At 40.8% G+C, this 14,026-nt stretch overlaps 2 protein-coding genes across 2 annotated transcripts; both read right to left on the bottom strand.

The window, feature by feature from the left end:
- Positions 1–1,793: 1,793 nt before the first annotated feature.
- Positions 1,794–7,670, bottom strand: LOC148199138 (uncharacterized). The gene is made up of 3 exons (XM_088112579.1): positions 7,033–7,670; positions 2,333–2,408; positions 1,794–1,991 (listed from the first exon to the last, which is right to left on the bottom strand). The coding sequence occupies exons 1-3, from the start codon at positions 7,668–7,670 to the stop codon at positions 1,794–1,796; spliced, it is 912 nt and encodes a 303-aa protein (XP_087968705.1).
- Positions 7,671–9,931: 2,261 nt separating this feature from the next.
- Positions 9,932–12,928, bottom strand: LOC148199137 (uncharacterized). Its single transcript, XM_088112578.1, has 5 exons — positions 12,662–12,928; positions 12,431–12,547; positions 10,691–11,530; positions 10,165–10,633; positions 9,932–10,047 (listed from the first exon to the last, which is right to left on the bottom strand). The coding sequence occupies exons 1-5, from the start codon at positions 12,926–12,928 to the stop codon at positions 9,932–9,934; spliced, it is 1,809 nt and encodes a 602-aa protein (XP_087968704.1).
- Positions 12,929–14,026: the final 1,098 nt, after the last annotated feature.

The raw sequence follows: 14,026 nt of genomic DNA, 5'->3' as shown, positions 1-14,026 counted from the left end.
TTAGCACCCTACAACGCCTGCCTTAAGGCAGTACCTTTAATTAAATACGCGAATTTAATGTGGTTTGCTAAATGTTTAACTATCCCCTAAAATAAAAATTAAAGAAAAAAAATATATATTTTTTAGTTTTTTGGGCCCGACAAGGATTGACCTTGCTCCTACGTATTCTCATTCAAAATGAGAAATCAGGGTTACGTAGTTCTGGTTGAAAGATTGATTGTTTGTTTGAAAGTGTTGATGTTTTTAGCTTTTGAAGATTTTATGTATTTGTTTTTTTTTTTTTTGACATTTTCGAGAAAAAGAAGGTAATGAGTACTAGGCCGACGCGAACGGTCACACGAGTACTCATACCTTTAGAATGGTATTTAAATATTTTTAATTTTTTTTTAAAAGAGAAATAACGATATTAAGCACTAGGACGATGCGAACGATCACACGAGCACTCATACCGTTATCTACTTATTTAGGAAGACTTAAGAGTATTTAGTGTTAGGCTGATGCGGACGATCGCACGAGCACTCATACCATTATTTAATTTTTTAGATTGAAGATATTAAGTACTAGGCTGATGCGGACGATCGCACGAGTACTTATATCACTATTTAATTATTTAGGAAGACTTAAGAGTATTGAGTGCTAGGCTGATGCGGACGATCGCACGAGCACTCAGACCATTATTTAATTTTTTAGATTGAAGATATTAAGTACTAGGCTGATGCGGACGATCGCACGAGTACTTATATCATTATTTAATTATAAGAGAAAAAGGTATTGAACACAAGGACGATGCGGATGATCTGACGAGTGTTCGACCTTTAAAACATATTTTTGTGAATTTATTTAAGAAAGAAGAAAAGCTTTTTAGCACAAGGACGACGCGAGCGGTCACACGTGTGCTTAACCCTCAAAACGTATATTTTTTGTAATTTTATTTTAAAAAGAAAAGGTTTTTAGCACAAGGACGACGCGAGCGGTCACACGTGTGCTTAACCCTTAAAACGTATATTTTTTGTAAATTCTTTTTATATATATTTCCCCCCCCCCTTTTTTTGTGTTTAGAGTGCAGCAAATAAACCAAGCCCAATAAATAAATAAAAATAAAACACCATATATAGGAGTGGGGGTTATCATTCAAGGGGTTACATACAGTAAAAACTAATAACCAAACAAATAATAGTAAAAATAAAGAAACAAAAGCATAAAAATAAAGCAAGAGAAACAACCCAACAAGAATAGGGGTGCAGAGATAAAAGCTAGAGGTGCGGAGTAAAATTGAAGCTCTTTAGTTTGGGCCAAAACCTTTCTTCTCCAACTTTGTATCTGTCAGGGGTGTAAGGATGAAACTGGAGGTGCATCCCGAAATAGTGTGCTCAGGCCCAATTCTTCTTTTATTTTTTGTTTGTAGAAACAGAATGGGCTGAAGCCCAAACCGGAACAGGGGTACGAGTGGGCAGTGGGGGTGCGCTACGTAATTCTTGGCCTAGGCCCAAAGCTTCTTTACTCAGAAACTCATTAGGGGTTCTTCTTCCTTCCTCTCATTTTATCACTTGCACTCAACATCCAAGATCCAAGTCTCTCCCTCACATACTCGCTCCACCACTCAAGCACCCACTTCATCCCGTAGCCTCGCCGGCGACACCGAACGCCACCGGATCCACTGCTGGCCGCGGTGCCACCACCTTCTCTCCCTCTTCTCCGTTCGAAAACGGCAACCCAAGGAGGGGTTTTCTTCCTCTACACGTGCGCCACCACCTCCGCCAAGACCGGCCGCCGCCAGTGCGCCGATGGCTGCCTTAGATCCTGCCAGTTGCCACGCCAAGCCCTCGCTCCCCTAACTCCCTCCTTCTCTTCTCCGTTGCTGCCGCCGCCACCTTAGCGGCACGCTCCACAGACTCAAACTCTTCCATGGCTATATCAAAACTTTGCGCAGGAAATCTTGAGGGTTGGAGCTTTTTGGCTATGTGAGACCGGTGTGGTGGTTGTTTCTTTTTCTTGCAGAGGAAAGGAATTATAGGTTGTGTATGAATTTCTGCTTAATGATTCAATTTTGTTGTTGGTTGGGGGGTGAACAGAGGCATTAAAGAATGTTGAAATTGGGAGAACTCGTGATGCTCAAGTGTTTTTAAACGGATTGACACCAAAGGGATTTTCAAAGCTCCAATGTGTAGGGGTTCTTAGGGAAAGGTGATGAAAATTTTCGGTAAGAATGTAGAATGGAGAAAGGGGAAGACTCCTACCACGATACATATTCAAGCAAGGCGACTTCAAGCATACAAAATGAAGCATAATGCAGCAAACTTACATGACTATGTCCACACGAGTGAGTGCTTACCTCTTGTAGCTCTGCTTGCCTTTGTCTGCTTCGTCTCCGATGATCTCTCCCCTTTGTGGCTGGCGTTTGTCGTTCTCTGCCGGTGCAAAAATGGTGAAAAATTCCTCAGAGATGGATGATCCAAGATGATGAACAGAGCTGTGTCAAAACCTCCTTTTCTTCTTTCCAAAAATCTTAGAAATATTCCTCCTAACCACCTGGTCTCCCTCACCCCAGACACGCCTCACATACCCCACCTCCTCCACGTTTTTTCATTTTCTTATTTTTTATTTCAATTTTATTTTATTTTTTTACTTTATTTTTAATTTTAATTTTATTTTTCAATTATTTTGATTAATTAACTCTATTAAAACAAAAAATGAATATAAGAAATAAAATAGAAATCGAATTAAAAGCAAAGATCTAAATACATTAAAATAGAATAAAACAAAAAGGTAAAATAAAATAAAAGGAAAATAATAAAAAAAAAAAAACCAATAAAAACACATTTTTTACAACCCGGATAAAATTGAGTGTTGACAGCTGCCCCTCTTTACTTAGATATTACTAAATAATATGAAAATTTAATCTTTTCGTATTATTTAAGTGAAGCTAAGTAAAGATAAAAACACTAATTTTGTCCGGGTTTCAATCATGAAAGAAAACGAACAAAATGATTCAAGTCACGATGCCAAATGACCAATGTCAAGTAGAGTACTAGTAACAAAAAACTAAAACCTGGATTTGACCATTGCCTCGCGGAGGGCCAAACTCACAGAACAGAAATTTAAATCCGACCATTGCCATGCAGAGGGCCAATAACAGAAAACTAAAACCTGGATTTGTCCATTGCCTCGCAGAGGGCCAAACTCACAGAACAGAAATTTAAATCCGACCATTGCCATGCAGAGGGTCGATAACAGAAAACTAAAACCTGGATTTGACCATTGCCTCGCAGAGGGCCAAACTCACAGAACAGAAATTTAAATCCGACCATTGCCATGCAGAGGGCCGATAACAGAAAACTAAAACCTGGATTTGACCATTGCCTCGCAGAGGGCCAAACTCACATAACAGAAATTTAAATCCGACCATTGCCATGCAGAGGGCCAATAACAGAAAACTAAAACCTGAATTTGTCCATTGCCTCGCAGAGGGCCAAACTCACAGAACAGAAATTTAAATCCGACCATTGCCATGCAGAGGGTCGATAACAGAAAACTAAAACCTGGATTTGACCATTGCCTCGCAGAGGGCCAAACTCACAGAACAGAAATTTAAATCCGACCATTGCCATGCAGAGGGCCGATAACAGAAAACTAAAACCTGGATTTGACCATTGCCTCGCAGAGGGCCAAACTCACATAACAGAAATTTAAATCCGACCATTGCCATGCAGAGGATCGATAACAGAAAACTAAAACCTGGATTTGACCATTGCCTCGCAGAGGGCCAAACTCACAGAACAGAAATTTAAATCCTAGCATTGCCACGCAGAGGGCCGATAACAGAAAACTAAAACCTGGATTTGACCGTTGCCTCGCAGAGGGCCAAACTCACAGAACAAAAATTTAAATCCGACCATTGCCACGCAGAGGGCCGATAACAGAAAACTAAAACCTGGATTTGACCATTGCCTCGCAGAGGGCCAAACTCACAGAACAGAAATTTAAATCCGACCATTGCCGCGCAGAGGGCCGATAACAGAAAACTAAAACCTGGATTTGCAGCTTTGAAAAGTTGATAAATGCCAAGTAAAACATGAAGTTTTTGCAAACAATTTTCCTCGTTTTCTCTGAGATGATGTTATGTCATGATGGTGCATGAATGCATAAACACATGAGTCTTTCATTTCGTTCTTTTCTTTTACTCTCACTTTTTCATTTTTTTTTTTTTTGAAAATTCCATGTTTGGAATCTATTGTTAATATTGTCATCCGACACGATGTACATTCAAAACGCATTTATTGAAAACAACGTTGAGAGGTATAGAACCCTTTGATGAGCAGGAAGAAAGTGTAGCCCTGAGTTAAAATTCTTTTTATCGCTTTTTGCAATCCAAATTAACTTGAACCCCGTAGGATGTGGAAAAATGGTTATGAAAAGCAGATGAATAATGATTTTCCGTGAGCAAATATTAACGTATGTGGGTCCCTCATCTGGGGGAAAGTGCTATTAACATGTTGTGCTCCCATACTGCCCCAATTTTGCACAATAAGTATGCCTTGGAAAAGTGAAAAGGTTTGGGTATGAAGGATTCCCCCAAATTGGATAATCTTCGATTGACAAGGAGACCCCTTTTTTTTTCTTTTTCTTTTTTTTTTTGTAAACTGAATGCGTCGTTCACCACATCATTCTGTTTCAAAGTTAAATTCGTGAGAAAGATTAGGACAAACAGTCTTCAGTCAGCGTGGACTTTTATTGGCTTGTACCGTGGCTAAAGGTCAAAGGGTTTTGAAAGAAAGGATAACGAAGGTCCAAATAAGTGTTTGACGGTTAAAGTCTTTAAACAAGAATCATTTGCAAGGTGCCCAGTCAACTGTCTTTAGGGATTTGAACTTCAGGCATACTTTATTTTTTCATTGTTGTTTTTTTCTTTCTTTCCCTTTGGATCATTCTTTTCGTTGCCCCTGTTGTGGTCCTTTATGATACTTTCCTTTTCATTTCTGTTTTTTTTTTCTTTTAGAGATTTCCTCCTCAACTTTGGATGCTTATGATGTATCTTTTTAAGTTGACGTCGATATGCTAATGATTCTTGTCTAGGGTGATGAAAACAATTATGAATTTTGGCTCAAAAGGGGTGCAATTGGATGAACTGCTTTTGACGATTGGATAACGAAAAATGGCCATACGTCATTATGAATCTTGTTTGTCTGACTTTCTCTTGAATTTAAACCTGAAACGAAACTATGTAGTGTTTGACACATCAACTTCATTTTTTTGCTTTGTTTCCTTTGTTTTCTTTATATATATATATATATATATATATATATATATATCCCTGATCAACGGATTATCGGTGATATGTAACATGATGAAAACTACCCCAATATTATACGTATGGAAATCCTTTGTTTTAAGGGAAACGAAAAAATTAGGGTTCAAGTAATATGAATGCAGATGCTTTATCAAGAAAAGAACACCGGTTACTCCCAAAACCTTGAATCAGGAAAGGACTCACCAACGGTATTTTTCAAGACTTTTTTTTTTCATTTCGAAAATACTATGCCCTTGACAACTTTATTAACAACAAACTCAACATGTGACCTTTCTTTTTCACCTCTTTTTTCGTTTTTCCTTTTTCGACATCCTCCAAGACCGAGCTCGCCAACCTGATATACATGTGATGCTTTTATCAACACGCGTTTACTTATTTTCATTTTCATTTTCACTTGACTACTTAACAGCTCAGCGTGACATGCAATATTTCAGATGGAATGCAAACAACCAAAATATGAATGAAATCACGTGAACTTTATTTAGTGAAAAAACACAGAGTACAATAAGCTTTAAAGATAATATCAACATCCCCTTAATAGCAACCACTATCACGGAATCATCATGCGTAAAACTTTTTTACTGCATCAGAATTAACTGGCAATGGTAACTCCTCTCCATCCATTCTCGTGAGAATTAGTGCCCCACCAGAAAATGCTTTCTTCACTACAAATGGCCCTTCATAATTTGGAGTCCATTTGCCTCTATGATCCTTTTGTATAGGTAGAATCTTCTTCAACACCAGCTTACCTTCATGAAATTCTCTTAGGTGTACCTTTGTCAAATGCCTTCTTCATTCTTCTTTGGTACAATTGTCCATGGCATACTGCTGTTAATCTTTTTTCATCGATGAGATTGAGCTGGTCGAAACGAGCTTGAACCCACTCAGCCTCTTCTAATTGGGTTTCCATTAAAACTCGTAAGGAAGGAATTTCCACTTCAAACGGAAGTACTGCCTCCATTCCATATACAAGCGAGAAAGGCATTGCCCCAGTCGATGTTCGTACCGAAGTGCGATAACCATGTAAAGCAAAAGGAAGCATTTCATGCCAATCCTTATATGTGACCACCATCTTCTGCACAATCTTCTTGATATTTTTGTTAGCAGCCTCTACTGCCCCATTCATCTTTGGACGATAAGGAGAAAAATTAAGATGATGAATTTTGAACTCCTCACATAACTCTGTCATCATCTGGTTGTTCAAGTTAGTGGCATTATCAGTGATGATCCTGTTAGGGAGCCCGCATCTGCAAATCAACTCCCTTTTTATGAACTTGGTCACCACCTTTCTAGTCACATTAGCATAAGAAGCAGCCTCAACCCACTTGGTGAAGTAGTCGATTGCGACTAATATGAAACGGTGTCCATTTGACGCCTTTGGCTCTATAGCTCCGATGACATCTATTCCCCACATCGAAAAGGGCCATGGTGCAGACAACACGTTCAAGGTCGTGGGTGGCACATTGATATTATTTGCGTACACCTGGCATTTCTCACACTTTCTCACATGTGTACAACAATCATTTTCCATAGTCAACCAAAAATACCCCGCTCTCAGTATCTTCCTGGCCATTGAGTGCCCATTCATGTGCGTGCCAAATGTACCCTCGTGCACTTCTTTTAGTATCAGCTCGGCTTCTTTTGCATCTACGCATCTAAGGAGAACCATGTCATGATTCCTCTTATATAAAATATCGCCACTCAAAATGAAGCTGCCAACCAACCTCCTTAACGCCCTTTTATCGTTTTCAGATGCCCTCTCTGGATATTCTCGGGTCCTAAGATAATGCTTGATATCAAAGTACCAAGGTTTACCATCTACCTCCTCCTCGATGAAATGACAATACGCTGGCTCCGCATGACTCTTCATTTCGATCATTGGCAATTCTGCATCTTGATCAACTTCAAACATCGATGACAAAGTAGCCAACGCGTCTGCTAATTGATTATCTTCTCGCGGTATATGATTAAACGTGATGGAATTGAAATACTCAATTAATCCCCTGATGTAAGCTTGGTATGGAATTAATTTTGTATCCCTAGTCTCCCATTCTCCCTTCAATTGATGGATGACCAAAGCTGAATCTCCATATACATCCAGAATTTTTGCTTTAGACTCTATTGCTGCTCGAATACCCATAGCACAGGCTTCATATTCTGCGATATTATTCGTGCAATTAAAACGCAACCTTGCCGTCATTGGTATGTATTGATTCTTAGGAGAGATAAGCACTGCCCCTATTCCATGCCCCATTACATTCGAGGCCCCATCAAATAATACCGTCCAAGCTTTTTCATTTTTGTCCTCTTTGTTCTCAGCAAATAAAGCCATGATATCTTCATCAGGAAACTCAGGTTGCATTGGCTGATAATCACTAATGGGTTGATGGGCTAAATATTCTGCTAAAGCGCTACCCTTGATAGATTTCTGAGTAACATATACAATGTCGTACTCCGATAGTAGCATCTGCCATCGAGCTATTCTTCCAGTAAGAGCGGGCTTTTCGAAAATATACTTGATAGGATCCATTTTAGATATCAACCAAGTAGAGTGACTCAACATGTAATGCCTTAAACGATGAGTAGCCTACGTCAGTGCACAATAAGTTCGCTCTAACGAAGAATATCGTTGTTCGCAATCTGTGAATCTCTTGCTTAAGTAATATATAGCATGCTCTCTTTTCCCGTCTTCATCATGCTGACCCAATACACAACCTATTGAATTATCCAATACGGTCAAATACAAAATGAGCGGTCTTCCTGGCATAGGTGGACGCAACACAGGAGGGTCTTGCAGGTATTGACCTTTTCGAAAGCAACTTGACAATCTTCATTCCAGACTACAGCCTGATTTTTCCGTAGCAACTTGAACATTGGTTCACAAGTAGCAGTTAATTGGGAGATGAACCTAGCAATGTAGTTCAATCTTCCCAGAAAACCTCGAACCTCCTTTTCTGTTCTGGGCGCAGGCATTTCCGTTATCGCTCTTACTTTGTCAGGATCAACTTCTATCCCTCTTTGGCTGACAATAAAGCCCAACAATTTTCCAGACTTTACTCCAAACGTGCATTTGGCAGGATTTAACCTGAGTTTGTACTTTCTCAGTCTCTCAAATAATTTCCTTAGATTGAAAATATGCTCCTCTTCTGATTCCGACTTTGCAATCATGTCATCCACATAAACTTCAATTTCCTTATGCATCATATCATGAAAAAGTGTCACCATTGCCCTTTGGTATGTTGCTCCAGCATTCTTGAGTCCGAAAGACATCACCTTATAACAGAATGCTCCCCATAACGTGATAAAGGTCGTTTTCTCCATATCTTCCAGTGCCATTTTAATTTGATTATATCCCGAGAATCCATCCATGAACGAAAATAACGAAAATTTGGCCGTATTATCAACCAGAGTATCGATGTGTGGTAACGGGAAATTATCCTTCGGACTTGCACGATTCAAATCACGATAGTCAACACACATCCGAACTTTCCCATCCTTCTTAGGCACTGGTACAACATTCGCTACCCATTGTGGGTATCTTGCCACAGCCAAAAATCCTGCGTCAAATTGCTTTTGGACCTCCTCTTTAATTTTTAGGGACATTTCCGGCTTCATTCTTCTTAGTTTTTGCTTGACTGGAGGGCATTCTGGCTTGAGTAGGAGCCTATGCTGCACAATATCGGTATCCAGACCCGGCATGTCATTGTAAGACCACGCGAACACATCTTTAAACTCCTTCAATAGGGCACGCAATCTTTCTCTCACTCCCGTTTTCATACTAGTACCGATTTTCACTTCCTTTATCTCATCCTTCTCCCCCATGTTGAGGATTTCAATATCCTCCTGATGGGGTTTTATCTCCTTAGATTCTTGTTCCACTAATCTCAACAATTCCAGAGAGGGTTCCACATCATCTTCGAAATCATCTTCCGTATTATTGATAGGGTGCTCAAAATCAAGAACATTGATATCGTTATTTTCAAAACAATCATTGTCACATCTGCATCATTTAAATTTATGAAAAAGTATAAATAAATAAAATAAACAAAGAAAAATATCAAATGATGATGAAATGCAACTTTATTATCACGCTGAGTGAAAAGTAAAAAAAAATTAATCCGCAAAACCTCAGTTCTAAAGCCCCAATCGAAACTATAGGCTTAATTAAAACTATTACATTTTGTTCACATTAAGCATCACAGGTAAATCTAGTGTTTCCCAATTGCTGAGTTGAGTATCAGGGGAGCAAGCCCACACAAAGCTCGAACTTTGAGGCCTGTCTTCATCCTCCACAGCTGCTATCTGGCCAGTGTTGATCCACCTAGCACTGCGGAAGCTTTCCTTGATGTCAACAATGTGAATTTTGCTCTCTCTGGGCTCTCGTCTTTCTGCACGGGCTAGACTGCGTTCTTTTCTTTCTTCAATCATCCTTTTCCTGTCTTCCTTGGTAGGTTTGTACCCCAAGCCATATCTGTTCTTGTTTTCAATGATTTCTAGAGGGAATGCTCGCCCTTGCCGATATTTGCCCAAACCTTCCTCATATATATAGCCCTCTTTTAGCATAATTTTGGCCATCATAATAGAAGCACATGATAGATGAGGATTTACTGGAAACGGTTCCACTCAAGCATTTCCTACAATCTCCAACGATTGGAAGGCTGTCTCGAGAGCTTCTTCAGCCGCCTCGATGTAGCGTGTGGATGATGGCCCACTCACAAGAAGATCCTCTTCTCCTGATACTATCACCAGCTTATCTCCCATCACATACTTCAACTTCTGGTGTAGTGTAGAAGGCACAACTCCAGCCGAATGGATCCATGGGCGCCCCAACAAACAACTATAAGCTGGCAGGATACCCATAACCTGGAATGTTATTTGAAAGACACACGGGCCAACTTGCATTGGTAATTCCACTTCTCCCATCACTTCTCTTTTACTACCATCAAACGCCCTCACAATCATTGAACTCGGCCTCATATGCATTCCTTCGCAAGGTAGCTTTTCCAAGGTTGCTTTCGGCATGACATTCAAAGAGGAGCCATTGTCCACTAAGACACGCGCTATAAAATGATCCAGGCATTTCACAGAGACGTGAAGAGCCTTGTTATGCCCTCTTCCCTCAGCAGGTATTTCTTCATCCGTAAAGGTGAGATAATTATTAGCAACAATATTGCCAACAATACCCTCAAATTTATTCAACGAAATACCTTGCTCCACATGAGCCTCACTAAGTATCTTCATTAACAACTTTCTGTGTGATGCCGAATGCATGAGCAAGTCTAACAAGGATATACGAGCAGGCATACGGTTTAACTGTTCCACCACCTTATATTCACTTTGTTGTATGAATTTTAAAAATTCACAAGCCTCCTCTTCAGAAACTTCTTTCTTCACTTCCTTGTTGGGGATCTCCTCTGTCTGTACACCCTTCCCCTTTAAGAATTCTTTTGCCTTCGCGGCCATCGTTGCTTCCTTATCATTAATTCTTTCTCGTGCCAACTTTGGTGGTGTGAAAATTCGACCACTCCTAGTCATTCCACCTATGCCTGATATGTTTTTGACGACAGGATCAACACTTTGTGCTTCGCCTGACGCATGTGTCCCATATCTCCATGGGACGGCTTTTTCGTTCTTGTAAGGAAAAGGGGCTGGTACACGGATAACAACGGGCGATCTTTCTTGAGTTGGTGGGATAGAGGAAGTCCTAGTGAAACGAATCACCAATGGTTCTGGTAAAATCATGCCGGATTCATCATCAGTTTGTGCAAATACATCTCCCTCTTCACTCTCGTAGCATACTTGCATCAGACCACGATCTAGCAGGTCTTGCAGAATTTCTTCAAACTCAACACACTCCTCAATAGAGTGCTCAGCATCATAATCGCCCTTCAGGATACCCACTTTCAGTAACGCCTCCAAAATAAACCTCCTAGAGCTCCTGACTTCTTTCACATTTCTCACCAACTCATGTTCTTTCACTTCGACAGCATTCGTCGAAGCACTTCCATGCCCAGATAAAGGATTGGTCTCGATACTAGGCTTATCTTCTTGGAACTTTAACCACCCAGAATCAATTAGAGTCTGCACTTTATGCTTGAAAGCTAAACACCTCTCAGTGGAATGACCAACGGCCCCTCCATGATAACTACACTTTGCATCTGCAACATAACCTCTTGGGTACGGAGGCTGTAAAGGCTTCAGGGGACAAATGACAACCAGACCCTGTTTGATAAGATGAGGCAATAATTTCGTATAAGTTGTATGAATTGGGGTAAAGTTAACATAATTTCTTTCCTGGTTCCTTCTTGGATAAGTATTTGGACCCACATTCATATTGGAACCTACGTTTGCCCCTCCCCTCCAATTATTCGTCGGGATGTATTGTGGTTGATAGTACCCTGGTTGTTGTTGAGGCCTAATTTGATGACCAAATGACGCGTTAGCTGCATGTGGATGTTGACCCCAGTATGGTCGATAGTTATGAGTGGGAGCCTGACCTCTCCACACGGGGGTTGCAGATGTTGCATGCACATCTCCTTCCTTTCTTTTTCCTGAGTTGAAACTGGGTTTTTTGGAATTTGCAACCATCGACGAGCCATATGCAGTCTTCCCATTTTTCAACCCGATCTCTATTCGTTCGCCTATCACAATGATATCAGCAAAATTGGAACATACATTTCCTACCATATGTTCATAAAATGGTGGTTGGAGCGTATTTACAAACATTGCCACCATTTCTCTATCATACAAAGGTGGCTCAACTTGTGCAGCCAATTCCCTCCACCGTTGAGCATACTCCTTAAAAGTTTCGTTGTCTTTCTTCGACATGTTTTGCAGCTGTAAACGATCTGGCGCAACATGTGTATTGTATATGTACTGTTTCACAAAAGCATCAGCCAAGTCCGCCCAACAACGAATTCGAGTGGGCTCCAAATGGGTATACCAGTTTAATGCCACTCCAGCCAAACTATCTTGGAAAACATGGATGAGCAGCTGCTCATCATAAGCATATGCAGCCATCTTTCTGCAAAACATGGTCAGATGGCTCTTAGGGCATGTATTTCCCTTATACTTCTCAAAATCTGGCGCCTTGAACTTATGTGGTATTTTGACGCCAGGAACCATGCTCAATCTGGCAACATCTCCGAACCCATAACTTTCAAATCCCTCAACAACCCTCAATCTTGCCTCTAAGCTATCCAGTTTATCCTTTGCTCCGTCGACATTACTAATTACCCCCTGAAACGAAGTATGTGGCGCAGTCCTGGTAGAAAAGCCCTCTCCGGTAATCACATGAGGCACCGGAGTTACTCGTATTCCATCAGACATGTTTGCATTCATTCCTTCACTTACCATAGGTGCGGACATTACAACAGGTCCCTGAGTACTGATTGGCGGTACATTGGCAGTGGTAGAGAAAGAGAAGGAAGCATGCTCCCCTTCTGTGTATTCTCCCACAGGTGGAGTGTAATCTGGGGGTAATCCATACATTGGGAACGGAACAGATTGGCTCCCCATATTAAACAACGGAGGGTAATATTGAGCACTTCCCTCAACTTGCGCAGGCGTCGACCCTCCCGTAGTCTTCAGGGCTTCGAGAGCTGTCAAAATCTGGGCCATCTGTTCCTTCAACTGGCTGACATCAGCCTTAATAGATTCGTGTAACTGCTCCCAATTCTCCATGACCTTCGAGTTAGCTCTGGTCCTGTACGGATGTCGTGGAAAATTTGCCGTTGTTCTCTCACTTGTACTGATGATTATTTTTATTAAATTAGATGAATATGAAAAATGCAAAACAAAAGAAAACATGATGCATGCTAGTGATACGTGGAAATCACAGGATAACGAGAACAATACTGATTGAAAATTAACACAAGCCGATACCAAACAAACATCCCTTATCTTTCATTTAAAGAAAATTTGATCCATTACATCGTCTAAGGAATAAAACACGTAATTCTGATGTACATCAATCCCGCGCCCGGGCAATGAAAGATTTCATCTCTCCCACCAACCATTTACAATGATTAATCCACTGGTGAGTTACGAAAATGAGTACGTGCTTCAGCATTCGACACCATCCTGGGGATGTCTTCAATTGCCCCATTTGCCAAAGCAGCCAACTGAGAGAAGCTTTCCTTCCAGTGCTTTACAACCATTTCTTGCTCTGCGATGTGCTCTTTCATTCGCTTTATCAAGGCCTGATGCCTTTCTTCAAATTCCATCGATTTCCATCGCTCCTCCTGCTCCTCGATGTAATCCTCCATTTGCTTTAACATGGCCCGGTACTTCGGCCTCCGCCAACTTCCATTGCTCCTGATTCAACTCTGCCTCAAATGATGTAGCCATCTCCTTCATTTGATGCCCCGCTTCTTGTACTTGGACCTACGCTTCTCTTAATCTTTTTAGGGCTTCCCTTTTATCCCTCTTGACTTCCTCATAGAGTTGTTTCCACTGCCTGCCCTCTTCTAAAGCCACCTTCTTCTCATTTACCCTCATGGATAATTCTTTACTCGCGGCCGCTAGATCCTGTTTCACTCGAAATGTATAATCCCTCTCAGCCTTCTGGATTTTGACAATGTTTTCATAAGCCCGCGACTTTTCTTCATTATCATTTCTCATATCCACAAGATCATTACGCGCCCTTTGTAATTCGTTTTCCAACCTAGCATTCCTCACCCTCAATTTCTCAATCTCAGCCTTCAATTGTTGCACCTC

This window comes from Vigna umbellata, chromosome 4 (genome assembly GCF_029865625.1).
Source record: "Vigna umbellata cultivar VRB3 chromosome 4, Vumbellata_1.0, whole genome shotgun sequence".
Lineage (NCBI taxonomy): Eukaryota > Viridiplantae > Streptophyta > Magnoliopsida > Fabales > Fabaceae > Vigna > Vigna umbellata.
Note: the sequence above shows the minus strand (reverse complement) of the source record. Positions and strands in the feature narration are given on the sequence as shown.

Bases quoted from the DNA above. Each gene is read 5' to 3' on its own strand.
- LOC148199138 (XM_088112579.1), bottom strand. From the start codon at position 7,670: ATGCAACCTGAGTTTCCTGATGAAGATATCATGGCTTTATTTGCTGAG. The intron at 2,409-7,032 runs GTTGGTTGGCAG...TTGCACCGGCAG, and splicing joins GATAAAAGGGCGTTAAGGAG to AGAACGACAAACGCCAGCCA. The intron at 1,992-2,332 runs GTAAGCACTCAC...TTCCTCTGCAAG, and splicing joins GGCAAGCAGAGCTACAAGAG to AAAAAGAAACAACCACCACA.
- LOC148199137 (XM_088112578.1), bottom strand. From the start codon at position 12,928: ATGGCCCAGATTTTGACAGCTCTCGAAGCCCTGAAGACTACGGGAGGG. The intron at 12,548-12,661 runs GTAAGTGAAGGA...ACTTCGTTTCAG, and splicing joins TTGTAATGTCCGCACCTATG to GGGGTAATTAGTAATGTCGA. The intron at 11,531-12,430 runs GTTCCTGGCGTC...CTTATCAAACAG, and splicing joins ATGTTGCCAGATTGAGCATG to GGTCTGGTTGTCATTTGTCC.